The 24,228-nt window shown below is 38.9% G+C and overlaps 2 protein-coding genes and 1 long non-coding RNA gene across 4 annotated transcripts in view; 2 read left to right on the top strand and 1 right to left on the bottom strand.

The window, feature by feature from the left end:
- Nucleotides 1-24,228, bottom strand: part of MIX23 (mitochondrial matrix import factor 23) — a 51,554-nt gene that overhangs the window by 20,904 nt on the left and 6,422 nt on the right. The window contains exon 2 of the mRNA XM_017858208.1: nt 2,942-3,059. The gene's annotated coding sequence lies outside the window, so the exon portion shown is untranslated. The remainder of the gene's footprint in view (nt 1-2,941; nt 3,060-24,228) is intronic.
- FAM162A (family with sequence similarity 162 member A) lies at nt 46-24,093 on the top strand. 2 transcript variants are annotated; one of them, XM_017858201.1, is made up of 5 exons: nt 46-199; nt 16,493-16,615; nt 18,355-18,463; nt 21,397-21,505; nt 23,830-24,093. In XM_017858201.1, the coding sequence occupies exons 1-5, from the start codon at nt 166-168 to the stop codon at nt 23,920-23,922; spliced, it is 468 nt and encodes a 155-aa protein (XP_017713690.1). In that variant the 5' UTR covers nt 46-165; the 3' UTR covers nt 23,923-24,093. The 2 variants fall into 2 exon arrangements, with proteins under 2 accessions (XP_017713690.1, XP_017713691.1); XM_017858202.1 differs by having other exon boundaries at nt 146-225.
- LOC108519297 (uncharacterized) lies at nt 233-6,766 on the top strand. The gene is made up of 2 exons (XR_001882599.1): nt 233-362; nt 6,019-6,766. It is a non-coding gene; the product is annotated as an uncharacterized LOC108519297 (long non-coding RNA).

Raw genomic sequence — 24,228 nt, 5'->3', positions numbered from 1 at the left:
CGTCCTGCACGCCCCGCACTGGCGCATGCCGGTCCACAGCGTCGCGTACGCCCCACCCCCGGCGCCGCCTGCGTCCTTCCCTCTCCAGCACTGGGTGACATTGAGCTCACCAGCGCCGCCGTCCCCGGCGAAGTTCTGCGCTGGTCGGCGGAGTAGTAGGTGGCCATGGGGAGGCTCCGCGGTCTGCTCCTGGCAGCGGGTGAGACGCCGGTCGGGCTATGGGAGGTAGGGCAGCTGGCCCAGCCGCTGCGGGTGGGGGAATCCTGAAGCCTTCCTAGGCCCCGGAGTGGCTCCATTCCATGACGCACTTTCTCGGTTGCTCGGAATCCTGCTTCCTTATTGTCAGTGTGGGAGAGAACTAGGTGAGCAGCTACTGATAGATATTGGAGACTGCCCGTGAGTTACCCTCATCTCCATCCACTCAGCTCCCACCAATTTAACTGCCCACGTGCCTACCCTTCTCCTCACCCCAGTCCTCAGACTCCCCTGAGCTCAGTCTGTAAAACACCTACTATCCCTAGACTTCCCTTTTACCCATTCATTTAGCTTTCCACCCTAACTACCCCTATCTGTTCCTCTACTTGAGTCTTCCCTCTTCCCTGCCCCTTCCTCTCTGGAGTTTATCCCAGAAAACCTCCAGTCTGAAGTTTCCCCACTCATTAAATGTCTGATTAAGCCAACGATTTAGGTCTTACAGATTAATAATAATAATTTTCTTAAAATGGAGGATACATTGCTTTTAAACACTTATACAATTAATTGATTCGAATTTCTTGGAGGAAAGTGTGTAATTGAAGGATCTGCAGTTTGTTTTGGTGGTAGACATTTGTGTGATGACTGTTTTGGACTTAGGTAATGAAAACTTAATTCTTTTTCTTGGGAGAACCAGCAGAGCCTTGGCATAGTAGGGGTTGAGAAATCAGAGGGCTTGCATTTTGCCTCTTTTCTAGGTACCAGAGATCTTTTGTTCAATGGCGCTACATTATTAAAAAGATGTTAATTCAATTTTTAAAGGAAAAACAGCCCCAAACTTGGCTATTCAAATAATATAAATGTATATTGTAAATGTAAATGAAATAATGCAAAAAAAAAAAGTGAATGTTGCATAGTTTCACAAGTTTGGTATATAACCCTCCCCACCCCAAGATTATCCTTTACACAGCTTATCTGATGTTCCAGTGGAGAGTGGACTGGAAAACATGTCTCAAACTAAGGAGTATTACTATATTTGCTTCCTTTAAAAGCAAACACTTTCTCCACTAAAATTCTCAGTACTATGATTGATTTCATTGATTTTGTCAGTTTTGTTGAACTAATTCACCTAAAATATCTTCTGTACATCATATTAACCATTATAAAGCTTTTCAACAAGGCAAGTGAAAGGATCATTGCTCTGTAAAAAAGTTAAAATGGACTGCAGGAAAAGAACTTTGACATCTTGGAACTAATACTGAGTGTATTGTAAGTAGTTCACCTTCTTGCTTTGATAATATATTTATGCATCCTGAAAATTCCAAAGCCTCTCTGCAAACTTCTGATGTGTGAAAACTTCACTATTGACCACTTAACCAAAGCAGAATTCCTTGAGTGATTTAAGAACAATTTATTTTACTTCAGATATAAAATGTTAATAGCACACTAAGGATGTTATGTGAGCAGCTCTCCATATGATCTTCCACGAATATCTGATGCTTTGTGAGCAACTCCAGAACAGCCTACTGCCTTTCACCCACTTCCTAGCTAAACACTTTCATATACATTATTTTGTTGGATGGATTTCTCATAGCAGCCCTCTCAGGTGAGTCTTACTCCTCCCACACTTTATAAGTGAAGAAACATAGGTTAGAGATGACTTGTCCAGGATCACTTTGCCAGCAAATGTTAGAGCCAGGATAGGAGTCGGTACCCTCTAATTCTGGAATTTTTGTGTTTTTTGCTGTTGTTCAAACTGTTCATTCAGGGGCTGTGCGTGTTGAATTTGTCATGACTAATTGGGTCTCATTAATCTGAAATGAAAGAGTCATGAAATGCAGATTTAGTTCTGAAATGCAAGTACATCTTCATGTGCAAATGGCTTTTCAAGAAAGAAGACTGATTTAATAAGCAGCCTTAGCCAAAGGAATGATAGATCAAATAGAAATGTAGGCCCAGTGTGGTGGCTCACGCCTGCCATCCCAGCACTTTGGGAGGCTGATACCGGAGGATTGCTTGAGACCAGGAGTTTGAGACCAACCTGGCTAAATTAGCAAGAGTCTGTCTTTCCGAAAAGCTTTTAAAAATTAGCTGGGCATGGTGGCTCAAACCCGTGGTCTCAGCTACTCAGGAAGCTGAGGCAAGAAGATCATTTGAGCCCAGAAGTTTGAGGCTGCGTTGAGCTATAATACAGTCATGCTACCACACTCCAGTCTGGGCAACAGAGTGAGACCCTGTCTCTGGGAAAAAAAAAAAAAAAAAAAAAAAAAAAGCATAATCTAGGCATCCCTTATTTATCCAGAATATTTGGAATAAGATTCTCTAGGTAAGTGAAATTTCAGATGATCAAAACTTAACCTTATAAATGACGGACCTTTACTTTTGTTTCTGTTGGCAATCTTTGGTATACTCCCTTAGCAAACAATATAGCAAACATAATATAGGCTTTTATGAGCTCGAATTTGTTATTTTGTAGATGTAGTTGTAGATATAGATCAGGGTTGTTAAGTTGTGGTACTGGACACTTCCATGTTTGAGAGGTCCTGTGAACTTCTCAAATTTTTATGATTGTGTACCATTTTTGAGAGAGAGGGTCCATAGCTTGTATCTGCTACTCAGGGCAGTTCATGCTCTTTAAGTTAAAAAGCACTGATACAGATGATTAGGAACTAAATGGCCATTTACCCACACTATGCTGGGTTTCATGAGGGTAAACACTAGATCTGTTTTGTTTTTACTCAATCCTTACCACTTATTGGTGTTCAGCTCATAGTAGACAGGCAATGTATATTTTTTGGACGAAGGACGCTAGGACATATCTTGGAACATGCTGCAGATATAAGGTGAGTTTTCACACCTCTTTTCTCCTGAAAGAATAAAATAGATACAACTTTTAGATATTGTATCTTTCTACAGAATGATTATTAGTTCAAAGGAATAGAATGACCTTACAAGAATGTTTCTTCTTGAAAGAAAGTTTTGCTGCCCTAAACTCTGTTGACTGGTCAGATTTGAAAATGAATTTATTATCGTCATTATTGTTACCAATGTAATGGACTATGGGCTGCCTTCCTTTTAGTTTAACTGACATTTCAGAGCATTAGAGTAGAGAGGTATCTTAGAAGTCAGGTAGTCTAGTCCTCTAATTTTTACAGATGAGGAAACTTAAGGGCCAAGAAGGGAATCGGCTTGCTAAGGATCACACAGGTACAGACCTGGGACATAGCCAATATCCCCTGGCTCCCATTCTGATTTTATTTCTATCACATTCTGCTACCTTATTGTTCTGTTTGTTCTTGCTAACCAACCCTAAATGAGAACATACCCATTTTAACTACCCCCACCTTTGGCTTTGGTCATTGCTCCTCTCCAGGTCTTACCAAGTATTTATTGAGTACACAATGAATGCCCTGTATGTATACTGTGAAGGCTCTAAAATGAATGGACTGCACCACTCCTATGGCTGATTTATTGCAGTGAACAAACAAACATATAATACACCAGAATAACCTATACAAAACAGTATATATATAAAGCTTTAGATTACAGACCAGATTGTAAGTGCTGCTGTGGTGTCCTGGAGCCACTGACTTTGTGCAAGTCTCTTCCCAATTTCGTATTCGGTGATGTTACATTAGTAGCTTAAGATCTGCTATGGTAAGGGTTATTGGCAAACACTACAAATCAGGACTTGTCTCCACTGGCCCCCTCCAGTATACCATTGGCTTCAAGAATTCTGAGATTCTTGAAACAAAGGGGTGTGAGAGTGATGTAAGCACATGTAGGGGCGATAATGAGTCTGAAAAAGGCTACGAGAGGAAAGATTACCTTGGATTTTGATCAGGAGGTAATAGGAGATAAAGTGTGGTGTTTGGAGAAGTTTGAACCAAATGAATTTGAACCAAAAAAACCTTTTAGCAGGAGAATTTAAAATCAGTCTGGAATATCTTGTCAGAAAGAAAGCTATCAATTACCACTAAGGATGTGTTCAAAGGACTCCAGAGCCAATTTAGAAGGGTTCTCAATAACTAAAGATGGGATTAAAAGGAACAACTGAAATAGTCTAGAGCACATCACAGGTGTAAAAATGCAACACAAGGCAGTTGCAAGAAAACCAATTTGTTCATTTGAAAACTGGCAAAGGGCAATAATCCAGCATTTATTCCACATTTTCTGCATGATTTATACCTTAAGATAACCAAATAGTTAATGTGAAAGGGGAGAATACCACCATTTTGCAATCCCTAATGAAATAAATGGATCTAGCAGGAGAAGTAATACAAGAAACATTTCTGGAAAATTAACACAGTAACTATATACCAGTTGAACTGCTGCTACCTATGAAGATGTTACAGTAACTGATGTGTGAGGTGATGATGGAAATAACAAAGGAATATATTCAGGAAGTGTCTTGAAGAAAGGATGAGTTTGAAGATACTGAGTAAGGAAGGACTTAAAGACAAGTTTTTTAATGTTGAGGACTACGGAAGTATTGCCTCATTGTCAGAAATAAGAAAGTTGGAAAAATAATCAGAAACGCCATCAAAGATTTGTGTTAGTTTGGCAGAGAAGATGGCGCATTATTGAGTAGGTTTAGGTGGCATTGAGTTATAGGTGGTGAGAGGTGGAAGACCTGAGGGCAAAGGAAGAGTAAAGTTATGGAGATAACTGAGTACCTAACATATATAGATATATATATATATATATAACTTTCTCCCCAGTAGAATGCAAGTTCTTTTGGCACAGATTTTTATCTTTTTTGTATATTTCCTAAAACAATGCCTGGCACATAGGAAGTACTTTGTTGAATGAATATCTCCAACATACATCGATGTCACTGATAGTAAGTATACATGTTAGCATTTTTTGCTGTATTATTTCTCAAACTGAGCTAGCTGAGAGGCAGTTTGTCTTCTGTTCTCCTAAACTGCCTTTGTTCTAATTAGGAGGGATGGGGAGGGACAGCTGTCTTAGGAAATAATTATTGATTCTTTTTCTGTTTAAAGAGCAGAGTCCTCCTAGCTTGCTGCCAGTTAACCTTGTTCCTTTTGTAAGTGCCTGCCAAAGGAGGAATGGGACAGCATTGTGTGAGATGGGGCCTTATAGGTCACATTAAACTAGTGGTTCTCTGGGGAGATGAAAAAGTCCTGGAGATGGATAGTAGTAATTAGTTGCACAACAGTGTAAATGTACTTAACGCCACTGAATTGAACACTTAAAAATAATTAAAATGGTAAATATTATGTTACGTATGTTTAACCACATCTTAGGGGAGAGAAACTCCTAGGTTCTCAAAGTATAGTCCAGAACCAGCAGTAGCAGCATCACCTAGGAACTTGTTAGAAATGCGAATTCACAGCCTCCATTACAGAACTGTGGATGCAGAAACTGGAGGTAGGCAGCCTCATGATTTGTGTTTTAACAAGGCATTCCTCTGATTCACACTAAAACACTAAAGTTTGAGGATCACAAGATTTAATAATTGTGTCTTAATCCTCAGTGCTATTAAAAGCTATTGAAAAGTTTCATAGACTTTTCCCATGGCCTCATAACTGCATAATTACCTTTATCAGAAATCCTAACTATATTTGGGTAAAATTGAAAAGTGTTCTAGAAGCATTTTATCAAAGTTAATGTTTTACATAATATTTTTTAAAAAATAAACTTAACAGAGAACCTGCTGTATTTCAAGTGTCTTACCAGATGCTCCCATATTTGCTTTTCCGTTTAACCCTCAAATCAGCTTTGGTACAAGAAACACTGCATTATCCACGTTTTAAATGAGGAAACAAGCTAAAAGCAATTAATTTATCTCCTTTCCACTAGGTGTTACAGATGTTGTGCTTACCAGACCCAGCCAGGCAAAGCGTTCTGGGATTTATAGCCCTGAAAAAGGATATAAATGAGGCCTTTTATGAAAAAGACCATGTGGCAGGTAACCACAAATAGAGATTCCAACTTCAGATGTGTCAAGAGTAAGGACCTCTGAAAATCCATTTTTACCTAAAAGCAATGATAACACTGCCAGAAGTTGGCAGAAGCAACTTTTCCAGAACTCTGGAAAATTACCAGGCATTTGTAACAATCTGAGGAGCATTTATCAAAAAAAAAAAAAAAGACTGAAATCATGGTAGGACAGCAAGTCTTGTGGATTTTTAACTTGCTTTATTCCTGTCTTCTCTCAGCTTCACAATAGCCTTGAAAACCAGCAGCCTCACAAATCACAGTTGCTTTGAAAACCAGCAGTCTTACAGGCACTGAAGAAGGCGGAATGGGTTTAGAGTTCTCCAAAACTTCCAGCTCGAGAATTGTTACTATTTGACTTGTCTGACAGTTCGCTGCAAACCCCATTCATAGGGCTTGTCTTTTTTCACCTGACTTGGAGTTTATTCACTGCAGTGTTCTCCCTGGTGCATTTGTTGAAAATAATCAGCAGCACTTGTTTGACATAACATGGAGTGGGTAACAGCTGTATGCCAAAAATGACATAAACCAGATGAAATGGACATACTTATAGAAAGACAAAAATTACCAAAACTAAGTCAAGAAAAAATAAAAAATCTGAAAAGTCCTATAACAGGAGATTGAACTAGTGATTTTAAAACTTCCTGTAAAGAAAAAGTCCAGGCCCAGATGGCTTCAATTGTGCATTCTACCAAACATTTAAAGAAAAAGATAGAATTAATCTTTCACAAACTCTTCCAAAATACAAAAGAGGAGGGATCACTTCCCAATACATTGGATGAGGCCACATTATCCTCATACCAAACCCCCCCCCAAAAAAACTCAAGAAAACTACAGACCCATATATATCCCTTATGAATATTGATGTAGAAATCCTCAAGAAAATGCTACAAAATGAATCCAGTGACATGAAAAATTATAAATTGTGATCAAGTGGGATTTATGCTAAAAATGTAAGGTTAGGACTCCTGACTCAACATCATTCACCATGTTAATAGAATAAAGGAAAAAAACACACAACCACATCAGTAAACACAGAGAAAGCATTTGACAAAATGCAACTTCTCTTCACTATAAACACTCAGAAACTATGAATAGAAAGGAACTTCCTCAACCTGATAAAGGACATTAAATGAAAAACCTGCAACTAACATCTGACTTAATGGTGAAAGGCTGAATGCTTTTCTGCCATGACATGACAAGGATGTCCATTCTCAACATTTCTATTCAACACTGTACTGGAGGTTCTCGTTAGGGAATTTAGGTAGGAAAAACAGTAAGTGGCAAAAGAAGTAAAACTATATTCCCAGATAACATGATCATGTATATAGAAAATCCTAAGGAATACATACACACACATACCCTATTAGACTAAATGTTGAACAGTTTTGCAGTATGCAAGATAAATGGGCAATAAATGATGCAAACATGAAGAAAAACAATTCCATTTATAATAGCATCAAAAAGAATAACGAAGTTTAAAACGTACTCTGGAAATTGCAAAAGCACTACTGAAAGAAATTAAAGAAGACCCAAATAAATGGAAAGACAGCCCATGTTCATGGTTCGAGAGACTTAATATTTTTCAGATGAAAGTATTCCTCAAATTGATCTACAGATGGAACACAATCCCCAACAGAATCCCAGCTGGGGCCTTTGCAGAGATTGGCAAGCTTGTCCTCAAATTCATACAGAAATTTAAGGGACCCTGAGTAGGCGAACTAATCTTTTAAAAGAAAAGCCAAGTTGGATGACTTATACCTCCTGATTAAAAACTACAAAGCTGTAATAATCAAGACTGTGTGGTGCTGGCATAAGGACAGACATCTAGATCAGTGGAATAGAACTGATAGTCCAGAAATATACTCTCATATTTACGGTCAATTGATTTTCTATATTGCACTAAAACAGCTCAGTGAGGGAAAGAATAGTCTTTTAAACAAGTGGTGCTGGGAGAACTGGATATTTACATGCCAAAATATGAATTTGGATCCTTTCCACATAAAGTATACTACTGTAACTCAAAGTACATCACAGACCTAAATATTAGAGCTAAAACTATAAAATTCTAGAATATAGGAGTAAATCTTTGTGACCTCGTGTATGGCACCAAAAGCTCAAGCATTAAAAGAAAAGATGGATAAACTGGACCTCACCTAAATTAAATTTTTTTATACTTCAAAAGACATCATCAAAATAGTGAAAAGATACTCATGGAATGGGAGACTATATTTGTGAATTATATATCAGATAAGGAAAGAACTCTTACAACTCAAAAATAAAAAGACATAACCCTACTTAAAAAAAATGGGCAGAGGAACTAAATAGATATTTCTCTGGAGAAGATATGCAAATATCCAATTAGTACATGAAAAGATCCTCATTATTACTCATTACATAAATGTAACTTAAGACTACAATGAGATACCACTTCATTCCTACTGGGACAGTTATAATCAAAAAGAACAACAGATGTGGATATGGATGTGAAGACATTGGAACCCTCATGATATGAAAATGTGAAATGTTACAGCCACTTGGAAAATGGTCCTGTAATTCCTTAAATGATTAAATGGAGAGTTGTATCACCCAGTTATTTCACCCCTTAGTATATACCCCACAAACGAAAATACATGTTCCTTAAAAATTTGTACACAAATGTTTATAACGGCATTATTCATAATAGCCAAAAAGTGGAAACCACCCAAATGTCCATTAGTTGACTAATGTGTAAACAAACTCTGGTATAGTGGAATAAAATTAGTCAATAAAAAGGAATCAAGTACTGACAAACGCTACAGCATGGATGAACCTTGAAAATATAAGTAAAAGAAGACAGTCATAAAAGACCACATGTTGTATGATTCTGAAGGGGTGGCCTGTCCCTCCACACCTGTGGGCGTTTCTTGTTAGGTGGAACGAGAGACTTGAGAAAAGAAATGAGACACAGACAAAGAATAGAGAAAGAAAAAGTGGGCCCAGGGGACCTACGCTCAGCATACAGAGGACCCACGCCGGCACCAGTCTCTGAGTTCCCTTAATATTTATTGATAATTATCTTTACCATCTTAAAGATAAGGGAGTGGCAGGATAATAGGATCACTGTAGGGAGAAAATCAGCAGTAAGACATATGAATAAAGAGCTCTGTGACATGAATAAGTTTAAAGGAAAATGCTGTGCCTTGATATGCATATGCAGACATCTCCATAAACCTTTTAGCAGCATTGCTCCAGCAAGTCCCACCTTTTGCCGTAAGGCGGTTTTCTCCTATCTCAGTAAACAGAGCATACAATCCGGTTTTACACCAAGATGTTCCATTGCCCAGGGACGGGCCGGAGACAGATGCTTTTCTCTATCTCAACTGCCAACAACCGCCAAAAGGCCGTCTTTCCTCCTNGAAAATCAGCAGTAAGACATATGAATAAAGAGCTCTGTGACATGAATAAGTTTAAAGGAAAATGCTGTGCCTTGATATGCATATGCAGACATCTCCATAAACCTTTTAGCAGCATTGCTCCAGCAAGTCCCACCTTTTGCCGTAAGGCGGTTTTCTCCTATCTCAGTAAACAGAGCATACAATCCGGTTTTACACCAAGATGTTCCATTGCCCAGGGACGGGCCGGAGACAGATGCTTTTCTCTATCTCAACTGCCAACAACCGCCAAAAGGCCGTCTTTCCTCCTGTACTAGTCCTCCTCAGCACAGACCCTTCATGGGTGTCAGGCTGGGGGACGATCAGGTCTTTCTCTTCCCACGAGGCCATATTTCAGACTATCACATGGGGAGAAACCTTGGACAATACCTAGCTTTCCTAGGCAGAGGTCCCTGTGACCTTTGGCAGTGTACGTGTCCCTGGGTACTTGAGATTAAGAGAATGGTGATGACTTTTAACCAGCAAGCTGCCTTCAGGCACTTGTTTAACAAAGGCACATCCTGCACAGCCCAAAATCCATTAAACCTTGAGTCACCACAGCACATGTCTCTTGCAAGGACAAGGTTGGGGGTAGGGTCACAGATTAACAGCATCTCAAATACAGAACAAAATGGAGTCTCCTATGTCTACTTCTTTCTATATAGACACAGTAAGAGGCTGATCTCTCTTTCTTTTCCCCCCATGATTCCATTTATATAAAATGTCCAGAATATGCAAATCCATAGAGACTGAAATCAAATTAGGGTTGGGGGAAAGAGGAAACGGAATGACTGCTAACGTATTCAGGATTTCTTTCAGGGTTGATGAATGTCTTCTGGAATTAGATAGTAGTGATCAATACACAACTTTGTGAATACATGAAAACTACTGAATTTCACACTTTAAAAGTGAGTTTTATGATAGGGAATTATCTATCAATAAAAGTATTATTTTTAAAATTTTAAACATGAACATATTTCCATGAGAAGTCCACAGTAGTATCTTTTAACTTGTTATGTTCAAAAGATATATATATATTTTTAACAGCAAGGGGGAAAAGTGAGGAAATGATGCTTTTCACTATCACTGGGAAAACTGCCTCTGTAACCATGTTTTACTCCTACTGCCTCTCTTACCTCCCCTTATTGCTCCAAACTCTGAGACTGCAAGACACCCAAGTGGGAGTTTGGAACTTCCAAGGCACAGTCTTTTTATCCACTAGCAAATTCATTTTTAACCACAAAGGTCTGAGGGCACACACTCTTACTGTATTCAATACAAGTCTTGGGCATTCAATTTCTATCATCTAGAGCATCATATAGTGGCAAAGCCCTAGTCAGATTTATCTCTGGTGCCTTTCCAGCTTTCATTTCTGTTCCACTCTTCCACATCCTAGAGACTCAGGGGCTCTTAGATGTCTTGTGATCTCAGGAGCTTATACCAGACCTGGCCTCATCTGCACCACAATCCCAAGATCAGAATTACTCACCCTTTCTCCCACCTGATCAAAACTATTTCTGGTTGTCTCTGCTTCTGATTTTAATTAATTAAAATTATTCATGCTAAAGCTGAAGGTAAGAATTCCTAATTAAAACTAATTTCTTAAATGTATTTATTTTATGAAGGTATTTCCTAGCTTTATTCACTGAAGAGGCAAAAACAGCGACAAACTGAAAAAAAATGAGCCCCCCATAAGGAGTCTCTAAAAACATTTCTTTAAAAGAACCAGAGCCCATTGGTAGGAATGTGTGATTCCAACTCAGGGGCAGAAAACATTTAAAATCAGTCTGGAATATCTTGTCAGAAAGAAAGCTATCAATTACCACTAAGGATATGTTCAAAGGACTTCAGAGCCAATTTAGAAGGGTTCTCAATAACTAAAGATGGGATTAAAAGGAACAACTGAAATAGTCTAGAGCACATCACAGGTGTAAAAATGCAACATAAGGCAGTTGCAAGAAAACCAATTTGTTCATTTGAAAACTGGCAAAGGGCAATAATCCAGCATTTATTCCACATTTTCTGCATGATTTATGCCTTAAGATAACCAAATAGTTAATGTGAAAGGGGAGAATACCACCATTTTGCAATCCCTAATGAAATAAATGGATCTAGGTAATAATCACCATTGTCTGCTAAAAAAAAAAAAAAATAGATGAAAGGTTGATGGGGAACCTTATAAAAGGTGAATCAGATTAATAGCATCTACTGATCAATCTTAATATGAAAAGAGACAAAATTGGCATATGCCTATTGATGTAGCATAATAAGACATACACAGTACCTACCACCTATGATATTCTTGCTAAAAGATCTAATCTGAATCTTTCAGGCCTCAAAAATCTGTTTACAAGGAATAGAGGAGTTTGGAGAGTATGTTGGACAACACCATGGGGGTGTGATAAGCAAAATCTAAAATTGAGGGACACTCTATAGGACTAATGACTGGTTTCTTTAACAAATAAATGATTTTAAAAAATGTAAGAGGAGAGACCTATAGATTTAAAGAAACTCAGGAAGCATCAGCCATATTCAGTTTGTGCACCTATTTTGAATAAGCCAACTAAAAAAAAAAATGAGCCTATCAGAAATTTCATCTTAATAGGATTTGATCATAATATACTGATATTAAGGAACATTTTAAAATTATATTAATATTTCAGATATGATTTTGAAATACATACTGAAGTATTTATGGATGAACTAATATTTGGGATTTGCTTTAAAACAATCCAGTAGGGGTAGATAATAGCTAGAGTTTAGGTGAAATGATATTTTAAAAATTTTTTAAGTTCAGGGGTACATGTGCAGGTTTGTTACATAGGTAAACTCATGTCACAGAGGTTTGCTGTACAGTTTATTTTGTCACCCAGGTACTAAGCCTAGTACCCATTCATTACTTTTTCTGATCCTCTCCTCCCTACCACCCACAACCCTCAGGTAGGCCCCAGTGTTTGTTGTTCCCTTCTGTCTATGTGTTCTCATTATTTAGCTCCCACTTATTAATGAGAACATGCAGTATTTGGTTTTCTGTTCCTGTGTTAGTTTGCTAAGGATAATGAATGACCTCCAGCTCCGTCTGTGTTCCTGCAGAGGACATGCTCTCATTCTTTTTTTATGGCTGCGTAGTATTCTGTGGTGTATATGTACCACATTTTCTTATTTTTTTAATTTATTTTTTGAGACAGTCTCACTCTTGCCCAGGTTGGAGTGCACTGTCATGATCTAGGCTCACTGCAACCTTCAACTCCCAGGTTCAAGTGAGCAATTCTCATGCCTCAGCCACCCAAGTAGCTGGGATTACAGGCATGCGCCACTGTGCCCGGCCTAAAGAAAAGACCACATTTTCTTTATCCAGTCTGCCATTGATGGACATTTAGGTTGATTCATGTCTTTACTGTTGTGAATAGTGCTGCAATGAACAAACACATTCATGTGTCTTTATGATAAAACATTTATATTCCTTTGGAGATATACCCAGTAATAGCATTGCTGGGTCCAGTGGTAGTTCTGTTTTTAGGTCTTTGAGGAATCGCCATACTTCTTTCCACAATGGTTGAACTAATTTATACTCCCATCAACAGCATATAAGTGTTCCTTTTTCTCTGAAACCTCTCCACAGCATCCCTTATTTTTTGACTTTTTAATAGTAGCCATTCTGGCCAGGCGCGGTGGCTCACGCCTGTAATCCCAGCGCTTTGGGAGGCTGAGGTGGGAGGATCACCTGAAGTCAGGAGTTCAAGACCAGCCTGGCCAACATGGTAAAACCCCGTCTCTACTAAAATACAAAATTAGCTGGGCATGGTGGAAGGTGCCTGTAATCCCAGCTACTTGGGAGGCTGAAGCAGGAGAATTGTTTGAACCTGGGAGGTGGAGGTTGCAGTGAGCTGAGACCACACCATTGTACTCCAACCTGGGCAACAAGAGCAAAACTCCATTAAAAAAAAAAAAAAAAAAAAAAAAGCAAAGGCTTGGAGCCAATCCAAATGCCCATCAGTGATAGAGTGGATAAAGAAAATGTGGCACATATACACCATGGGATACTATGCAGCCATAAAAAAGGATGAGTTCATGACCTTTGCAGGGACATGGATGAAGCTGGAAACCATCATTCTCAGCAACCTGACACAGGCACAGAAAACCAAACACCACGTGTTCTCACTCATAAATGGGAGTTGAACAATGAGAACACATGGACACAGGGAGGGGAACATCACACACCAGGGCCTGTCAGGGAGTGGAGGGTTAGGGGAGGGATAGCATTGAGAGAAATAGCTAGTTTANAAGGCTTGGAGCCAATCCAAATGCCCATCAGTGATAGAGTGGATAAAGAAAATGTGGCACATATACACCATGGGATACTATGCAGCCATAAAAAAGGATGAGTTCATGACCTTTGCAGGGACATGGATGAAGCTGGAAACCATCATTCTCAGCAACCTGACACAGGCACAGAAAACCAAACACCACGTGTTCTCACTCATAAATGGGAGTTGAACAATGAGAACACATGGACACAGGGAGGGGAACATCACACACCAGGGCCTGTCAGGGAGTGGAGGGTTAGGGGAGGGATAGCATTGAGAGAAATAGCTAATGTAAATGACGAGTTGGTGGGCGCAGCAAACCACCATGGCATGTGTATACCTATGTAACAAACCTGCACGTTCAGGACATGTATCCCAGAACTTAGTAAATAAATAAAGACTGAGAATGGCCAGGCACGGTGGCTCACGCCTGTAATCCCAGTACTTTGGGAGGCTGAGGTGGCCGGATCACCTGAGGTCAGGAGTTTGTGACTAGCCTGACCAACATGGATAAACCCCATCTCTACTAAAAATACGAAAAAATTAGCCGGGCATGGTGGCGGGTGCCTGTAATCCCAGCTACTTGGGAGGCTGAGGCAGGAGAATCGCTTGAACCTGGGAGACAGGTTGCGGTGAGCCAAGATTGTGCCACTAGACTCCAGCCTGGACAACAAGAGCGAAACTCCGTCTCAAAAAAAAAGCAAGACTGAGAATATAGTTACTATATACAGATGTTCATTGTTTGGGGAAAAATTCAATAGAGTCTTGAATATTCTCATGATGTGCACAGATTATTTTAAATCATAAATACATCTTATATCTTAAATATGTTTTGCTTTCCATATATACTTGATATTTATATGAAAATGTTTTATCCTAATATTTGCCAACAAGTCTTATATTTGTGTGACCTTTTGAAAGTTGAGTAATAACTGTAATACTACTTTGCTTATTTTCATAAAACTGATTTTGTTTAATATATCTGAAAATGCATTTTTCATTTATTTTTTCTTATTCTTCTTATATGTATACATCAAGTGTGGCATTTGAGAATCTGTTGATAAAATTTACAAAAGTAGAATTACAATTTTATGTTCATGATGAGTGACTTAATAATATTCGCCTGATTGCATCTCTTATTTTGTGTGCTTTTGTTAAACATATGTTGATTTATTTTGCCAACATTATTATATAGACAGAGAACTCCTTTTCTTTCAGGTTAGTTCATGCGATCCTGGTTCATGGAACATAAAGTGAGATTTTATGGGTGACAGGGAGAGAGATCAGGCTTGACTTGAGGGCACATGGGAAAAGAAGGGGGCTATCTTTTCACAAAGATTTAAATATCTCGTAGGAACTGTTTGCCAGTGCAATTATGAATATGTGTATTTGTGCCTAATTTTTATTTTTTAAAAGCTTAGGTGATTATAATTTTATCTGTAAAATGTTGAAAGTGTAGTCTGATTAAAATAGTATATATCTAAAAATTAAATAAATAATAGGCATTGTGGCTGGTTATGAGATGGCATTGCATTGTGGTTTTGATTTGCATTTCTCTAGTGATCGGTGATGTTACTTGTTATTCCATATGCCTGTTGGCTGCATGTGTGTCTTCTTTTGAAAAGTATTTGCTCATGTCCTTTGCCCAGTTTTTAATGGGCTGGTGTTTTTTTTCTTGTAAATTTGTTTAAGTTCCTCATAGAGCTGGATATTAGACCTTTGTCAGATGCATAGTTTGCAAAAATTTTGTCTCATTCTGTAAGTTGTCTGTTTACTCTGTTGGTAGTTTCTTTTGCTCTGCAGAATCTGTTTAGTTTCTGCACAGTAAAAGTTAAATGTATTAGATCCCATTTGTCCATTTTTGCTTTTGCTGCAGTTGCTTTTGGCATCTTCATCATGAAATCTTTGCCCATTCCTATGTCCAGAATGGTATTGCCTAGGTTGTCTTCCAGGGTTTTTATAGAGGTTAAATGATACTTATTAGCCATATAGCAATCATTGTTGAAAATGGGTGAGGAGTATATAGGGGTTCGTAATACTACTCTCTATCTGTGCTTTGAGTTTAAATTTTTAAAATAAACTACATATATTCTTATATATATAGTTTTAAAGTTATATTTAGTTCAAAACTACATCTAAAATTGATTTCTAATTAGGGATTTGTGGCTTACAAGGAGCAAGGCTTTCTAGAGTTACTTTTTGCTAACCACTGCAGCCCCCTAACCAGTTTATCAGCATAGTATTGGCAACTTGGTGACCTAGTTTATCACTTTTGGGAGGTTACTAATCTTCACCTCAACAGCCCTGATGCCATAATACACAATATTGCCACCAGAGCCATTGTTATGATAAGACACATGTGGGAAGTACTTATTTAAAATTTGCAGCTGGTAACATTTTTATGTTGTAAATTCCTAATTTCCTAATCAATAAAACATTTATATTTTAAAAGAGCATCAGGCATAGCACTTTAAATATAGTATGTGTATCTTACATATAGTAAATTCATTTCCTAAATGAACTAATTTTTATAAATGAAACGTAACTTGCAGGTATTTCTTATTTTGAGAAAACATCACATTTTCTTTCTTTGAAGCATTTTTCTCTCTTTTTTAGGAAGCTGTTTTAGGTTATGTGAAAGAGATGTTTCCTCATCTCTAAGGCTTACCAGAAGCTTTCATTTGAAGATAATAAATGGATTTTGCATAAAACCACAGGAAAGTCCCAGAGCTCCATCCCGTAAGTTTTTATTTTTTCTATTTATGAAGTAGATAGCTCCCAAGGAGTAGGAAAACTTGGAATCAAAAGAACCCAAAAGAGAGAGGTTCCTATATCATACCCTCCCATGTAGAGAGAACACATTGTGTTTACATTGTGCATGTGCACATGACCAATATGAGCACAGTGTGGGAGGCCTGAGGGAGGTCCATGTTCCTACATCATACAACATGGGAGGCCTGAGGGAGGCCCATGTTCCCACATCATACCTCCCATGTTTTACTCACATGCAGGCTCATGTCCTACATCATACTTCTCATGTTTTACTCACATGTAGGCCCATGTTCCTACAGCAGACCTCCAGTGTTGTACTCCTACTGGTCATGGGCACATGCACAGTGGTTTCTTCATTTTCACCATTTGTCATTTTCATCTTGCCTCTACGGTTGGACTGGAGCTTTCTCTTTTTTTTTTTTGAGACGGAGTCTCGCTCTGTCACCCAGGCTGGAGTGCAGTGGTCGGATCTCAGCTCACTGCAAGCTCTGCCTCCCGGGTTTACACCATTCTCCTGCCTCAGCCTCCCGAGTAGCTGGGACTACAGGCGCCCGCCAGCTCGCCTAGCTAGTTTTTTTTTTTTGTATTTTTTAGTAGAGACGGGGTTTCACCGTGTTAGCCAGGATGGTCTCCATCTCCTGACCTCGTGATCCGCCCATCTCGGCCTCCCAAAGTGCTGGGATTACAGGCTTGAGCTACTGCACCCGGCCCAGACTGGAGCTTTCTCTAGGAGAATGGATGTACCAAAGTAAATAGTAGTCCAGAAATTATGTTTTAAAGAACTCCAAAGATGAACCAAATTAAGATACTATGTGTTAGGTAAAATATAAGTAGGACCTTCTGCTTATTACCCTCACTGGCTCTCCCTTTGCACTGATTTTTATCTCTAGTCTAGTCCCTACTTATTAATGAAATGACTCAGATGGCGTATATTCCCTTCAGACTCAACAAATCTTTTAAGTAGTATTCATGCTCTTTCCTTCCTCATCTGGGTCTTTTCCCATCTTCTTTTAGTTACAATACTGCTGTTGTCTTAGTAATCTAAGTTTGATGTTCTCGTGACTCCTTCCTCTTTGTCTTAAGCAGTCTCCACATGCTTTCAGTCATCCTCAGACTGACTTCATCTCTCTTCCCACTGCTGCAACTCTGGTTCAGACTATATCCCCTCACCCTTGTATTACAGTCTCCCATTTAGACTTTTTGCCCACTCTACCCTGTCCCCCTTTTCTCTCTCCATCCATTGTACAGATAGTAAGCCTTCCTAAAACATTAGTTTCTTCCGTGTTTCAAAATGTACAGTAGTTCCCAATCAACTCTAAACCCCTTAGCCTGACATTCAAGCTCTGGTAAAATCTGATTGTACCTTACAAACTTTTTCTTAGTCTACTGAAGTCAGACAAGCTTCTCACTGTTCCCTCCTTGTTCATCCTTACTTCATATTTTTGTTCTTGATGTTCTTTCAGTTTTCAATGGATGAGGCTTATATTGGGAAATAATGCTTTTATTTTACCTCATGGGATTTTATAATCTTATTTGGAAAATGAAGCATCCTAAGAAATTCCATTCAAATAAAGCTCTAATTAACTTGAAGTTTCTCACTGTTTCTGTTTAGTGACTAGTTAAAAGCACTAATACCATTTTCTGTTATTAAATTTGAGAGTTATAATCTCAAACACGTAAGATTCCTTGTTTGGTTTTTCTCGTAGGCACTTACAGCCACAGAGTGCCTTTACACAAACCTACGGATTGGCAGAAAAAGATGCTGATATGGTCAGGTCGCTTCAAAAAGGAAGATGAAATCCCAGAGACTGTCTCGTGAGTGCTGAATTTAGTATTACAAGCAGCTTTCATTTCTCACTAATGTAAGGGAAAAACAATGTCTCTGAGTTCCAGCTGTTTAAAACTTTTCAACCAAATTTGAAAACAGTTTTCACTTTTCCAAATGTTTTATCTTTGGTAAGTACTTGGAATATAAACAATGCTAGAAAACCTGTGTCTTATCATTGGTATGTTACATAGTGACTAGTGAAGAACTGTCAGGTACTCTGAAGTCAGTTGATTATTTGATTTCATCCCCCGGCTACAGAAGTGTGACTTTTCTAAAGTTTGTTTTTAATCTAGGTATATAAATTAAGTACCACTGACAATGACTATATTCCCCCAAATCCATTTAAGTACTCAACCTTAGACATAAAAGTATTTAATTGCAACACTCTGGAATTCAGGAAGGAGTGCTTCCTGTCACCAATTTCCTTAAACCTAAGGGAAGGGATCTTGGCTGGGATCTTGGAAATTTTTCAGAGTTTGTAGATAATGAGTGCAGGTTCCTCCAACTCAGTTTCTCAACTCCGTACTATTGATATTTGGGGCTTGATGATGATGCTTTGTGGCGGGGGGTGCCCTATTTGTTGGAAGATGTTTGGCAGCATCCCTGGCTTCTGCCCTCTCGATGCCCATAGCATTGCCTCAGCGCTGACAACCAGAAATTTCTCCAGACACTGCCAAATGTCCAAGGGGCACCAGGGGGGTGGGAATCTCCCCTAGTTGAGAACCAGTGCCCTAGCCTCATGTTAAAGACGCTGACTGGCTGGCACCTTGGCTAAAAAGAGATTCTGAGAAATAGATGTCATCTCCTGTGAAGCATCATCCTATTCAGGGACAGGGACTTTGGACAAAGCTCCTGGAAGTTCCCTGTCAGCAAGAAACTATTCCTGGATCTTCTGGTCTCTGGTTTCAAGTCATGACTGAAAATGATCTGAGCTCATTCAGGATTTCTTTCCCAGGGAAATATGTAGTATTTAGTTTCTGTTTACAACAACTTTAATAGAGCTTTTCTGCTTCTGCCAGTCAAGTTGATAGCACATTACTTTAACTAGAATTATTTCAGCAGGAAAGCCCTGGTTTTTCTTAGCTCAAGTCATGTATTCTTCTGGGTAATAAGAGAATACTGGAAATAACCATGACATCAGGTTCTTGCCTACGCCCTCATTCTTCCTATACCAACAGAAAATAAGCTGGTATTCACCCATGGCCGTAACAGATGCTGTATAGGCTTTGTTGTAGAACACCTTCCTCAGTCTGCCTAATAGTTGGTTCCAAGATCCCCTCAGGCCCAAAATACTGCCTCATGAATCACTCTGGAAGGGTCTTTTCTGGGCCTGGGCAGCCATTTATCCTTGCACTGGTAGTTCTGAACAGGCACTGCTTAACTTGCCCGTTCCTGTTACTCCCTATGGGATGGATTATTTTTCATGAGGATCATGGCACTTCAAATCCCATAAAATACCATCAACATGGGAAGTCAGTTTGTGGTTAGTGGAATCTCACGTGCTCCTAACTGACCAATTTGACAGTCCTTAGCAGTTGTATTGGGTTCCTGCCAGCCTGCAGGCCCAGCTTAAATGCCTGGAGAACCCTGTCCATGTGCTGCTTCACAGGTCCCAGCTCCTACATCACATTGTACATGCTTTCATCTTCCTCCTTCCACCTGCAACATCCCAGATCCTTTGCCTCCTTCCAAGCATTTTTAAAGTAATCCTCTCCCATTTTAAAAGTAATACATGTTAAATATCTCAGGGGAAAGAAAGCACTTCAATCCCATCATCTAGAGATAATCACTTCCTATTTACACATCTACTGAGAAGACCAGAAGTTAATCTTGGGCCCCATAAGGGCTCCACATCCCCTGCCTTGAGGTTCTGCCAGACACCGAGGTAACAGAATCGTGACCACCAGGTGTGGCAATGCATGCCTATAGCCCTGGCTGCTCAGGAGGCTGAGGGAGGAGGATCGTTTGAGTCTAAGATTGTGAGTCCAGCCTGGGCAACATGGTGAGACCCTATCTCTTTAAATAAAGTAAATTAAAAATAGAAGCATGACTCACTGCCTGCTTGCAAAATCACCAAGGTAGATTGGCCTTCTCTTTAGGCTCTTCTATGTTAAGCCTCTTAGGTTTCACACAAGAATGATGAACCAACCATCAACTTTTTTTTAAGGCACATGGGTCTGTATTCAGTGGATAGGTTAGAAAAGCTGCACTTTGGCACCTGCCAAAGACCACAATATCAAGTTCACTGTCACTCAATTTTAGCAAGACATTAGTTTAAAAACATAAATATTAAGGAGCATTGCTTAAAGGGCCTTCCTACTATTTTAGATATTCTCAAATCTATTCAGGGTTCAAGACAGAAAAAAGCTGGGTATATGGAGCACATTGGTTAACTTTCTCCAATGTTTGATCTTTCTGAATTGTGCTTTGTGTTGAAACATATGAATCTTATTGTAGTATCTGTTGTCAAGATGTTTTCAGATGATGACTAGATCACATAACATCTTCTCAAGAACCTCAGGGAGAAATGGCTACCTGTTTCACTTTCAGCATTTATAGGCTGGTTGGAAACCTGAGAGCTGAAATTGGGGTCCACCATAGCAAGTATAGATTAATATGCCTTGCCCATGTTTTTTTTTTTTTTTTTTTTTGGCTTTGTTCATGACTTCACTTTTTATTCTTACTTTTGTACTTAATTGTGTGCTATCTTGTATTTTATATATAAATGGGTTATTAAAAATGCTTTATCCTCCCCAAAGTCCTATGAGATCTCTAGGCCCTTTTTAAAGAGATCTCTAGGTCTCCCTATATATATTTATAGACACTACAATATTTTGAATTTATACACAACTTTTTTCCTGCACAACTTCTGAAAGGGAAAAGTTAATAACTTTCTCTCATGATTTCATTGTATTACTAGGTTGGAGATGCTTGATGCTGCAAAGAACAAGATCCGCGTGAAGATCAGCTATCTCATGATTGCCCTGACAGTGATAGGATGCATCGCCATGATTATCGAGGGCAAGAGGGTGAGAAGGGGTTTTTCTCTATCCAGTGTGTATGTTCTCCACCAAAAACCTAGAATAACTAAAGGACTGACCCTTGTATTTACCCTCTGAGAAGAGGAGCCTACTTTCTACATTACATGAGAAAAGATAAGCCAAAAAAATAAGACATATTGGGAACCAGCCTGGAATGTCATCCTTGGGGATAAATAGCAAATCCTAACTTTGGCGTGGTGAAGAAGGACTAAATTCATTTTGTGTAATGTAAATTTAAAAAGTGTTTCTGATGACAGATGTCATAATGTAAATTAAGAAATATGACACTGGCATATTTAATAACCCATTGCATATTTCCAGATTGCTCTTGGTACCCAAGTGTATTTACCCTCACCATAACTGCCTTCATCATGGTGAGCTTTCCTAGCAGGGTTCTTTATTTGAAGCTCAGCCAGACAGGGCCATATGTCTAAGGACCATAGCTCCTAAGCAGTACATAGGAATGCAAGTCCAGAAATCTTTAGCACAGATTATGATAATTAATAGCTATCACTAATTGAACACTCACTGCATTCCAGGTACTTTTCTAGCTGATACCTTGTCTGAACCTCACAAAAACACTGTAAGATAAGTATTATTAGGGCCTCATTTGTAGATGAGGAAAACTATAGCTTAGAAAGCCTTAGTAACTTGCCCAAGGCCACACATGTCCCTAATGACGAGCCACAATGTGAACCTAGACCCAATTCAGGTAATAGGAAAATTGCTCCCATTTATTGAGTGCTTATTATGTAACAGGCACTTAATCACCCCCATAACCCTAAGAGGTAAATAGTTTTCCCAAACTCACATAGCTAACAAGTGGCAAGATAAAAATTTAGACCTAAGTTTGCAGGATACCAAACCTCATATTATACTATCTTGCTATTAAGCTATAGTTATTTTTATATTCAGCAGCTTTGGTCAAATTCTTCTTTTAATACCATGTATGATTCTGTATATCACAGCTTCCATGTGGAAAGAGATGTCTTACAACTACTTTAAGATACTAAAAATGTTCTTCTACATACCCACTCTTAACTTTCTTATCCTCAGTAATTCCAAAGTAAAAGGAAATGTACTTTTGGCTGTCTTCAGTCTTGTAGTTAAATGAAAATACTGACCATTTTAGGCTGACCTCATGGGAGTACAAAGGGGCAGATGTGCTGAGCTGGGTGAAGTTCTCTTGAAAACTCTGTTCTACCCCACTTCATTTTTTCTTGTCTCCCTCTTTGACCTCTCATGCATAGTTCTCAGGTTAAAACCAGCAGAAACATGTGGACAGGACTGTAAACTTCTAGGATTCTGAGAAATTTGCATTGCTTTTGTATACTCAATTGTACTGCTGAGTTTAAATATTCCAGAAGCAAATTATTCACCTGGAATCACTTCTAGCATCATCCAGGGCTACATGCTGTGTACTGCAGAGAGTTCTTCTCTTGTTCTTTACCATGAAATTGTAACATTTTAGTTTTATGGAATTTCCATTTCCATAAATGCTACTGGAATGGAGAACTTTTTAACTTAATGTAATTTGGAAGAGAAAAATTAGCCATTGTGTATTTTGCTCTCACCGTCAACTTTCCTTTCTCCTCCCCCTCCATATACCCAATTCTTTTACATATGAAATTATGCAAATAGGAGGAAATATCAGCTTAGGGTACTAGTTTCACTTATTTGGTATAAAAGTTTTGAAACTGGCCTGTATGTAAGCTTCATAGAAATCTGACCATTTACATGGAGAGGGAAATGAGGGAAGAGGACGGTTGCCTCCCCCACTCAAAGGATGGAATTGTAGTACAGATAATCGTGGAAATCGTCAATGGTAGTATTTTGGTAAAGTCTGGAATTTGCAAAGCTGAATGTTTTTGGTAAAAGAGAAGTGAGGAACTAGAAGGGTCTGAGTATGCAGATAAATTGGGGAAGGAGAAATGGTAGCAACAAAGAAAAGTGAAAGAAGAAAAATGGGATAGAAATGGCAATGAGAAGGTATTTAGTATAAAAGAGAAGTGGGGTGGAATGAGAAGAAAGTATAAGAGAAAAGGAGAGGATAAAGATTGAAAGAAAGGGGCCAGAAGGGAAGAAAAAGGAGAGGTGTGGCACTTCTTACTTATGCTTGAATGGATAAGTACAAGGAAGTTGAAGCATACGAGGAAGTTGAAGCACATGGAGAAGACTGCCATGCCCAGTGTCCAAACAGCAGAGGACTCCATGCCTCTACTGCCCTGTTAACCTGCTGTCGTCAATGCAAGGTAAAGATACCCTCCCCTGACCAGCATACAAATCAGCTGTTCAAATCTCTTTTGCTTTAGGCTGCCCAAAGAAACGAGACTTTAACACGCTTGAACTTAGAAAAGAAAGCTCGTCTGAGAGAGGAAGCAGCTATGAAGGCCAAAACAGAGTAGCAGAGGTATCCGTGTTGGCTGGATTTTGAAAATCTAGGAATTATGTTGCAACGAGCCTGTATTAAAAAGGATGTGGTATGAGGATCCATTTCATAAAGCATGGTTTGCCCAAACCTGTACCATTTCCGTATTTCTGCTGTAGAAGTAGAAATAAATTTTCTTAAATAATGACTGTCTGTGTTTTATTGTTTTGATCAAAGTAAAGTGTAGCCTCTCAGCCTTTTGGACAAAAATGAAACAATTTATTTCAACTTGAATACCAACTCTTTAGAGAAGTAGGTACCGTATCTTACTTCTCTTCTCATT

This window comes from Rhinopithecus bieti, unplaced genomic scaffold (genome assembly GCF_001698545.2).
Source record: "Rhinopithecus bieti isolate Rb0 unplaced genomic scaffold, ASM169854v2 scaffold_48450, whole genome shotgun sequence".
Taxonomy (NCBI): Eukaryota; Metazoa; Chordata; class Mammalia; order Primates; family Cercopithecidae; genus Rhinopithecus; species Rhinopithecus bieti.
Note: the sequence above shows the minus strand (reverse complement) of the source record. Positions and strands in the feature narration are given on the sequence as shown.

Excerpts from the sequence above, each read along its gene's own strand:
- FAM162A (XM_017858201.1), top strand. The coding sequence starts at position 166 with ATGGGGAGGCTCCGCGGTCTGCTCCTGGCAGCGG. Across the intron at positions 200-16,492 it reads CGGTCTGCTCCTGGCAGCGG|GAAGCTGTTTTAGGTTATGT; the intron begins GTGAGACGCCGG and ends TCTCTTTTTTAG. Across the intron at positions 21,506-23,829 it reads TGATTATCGAGGGCAAGAGG|GCTGCCCAAAGAAACGAGAC; the intron begins GTGAGAAGGGGT and ends CTTTTGCTTTAG.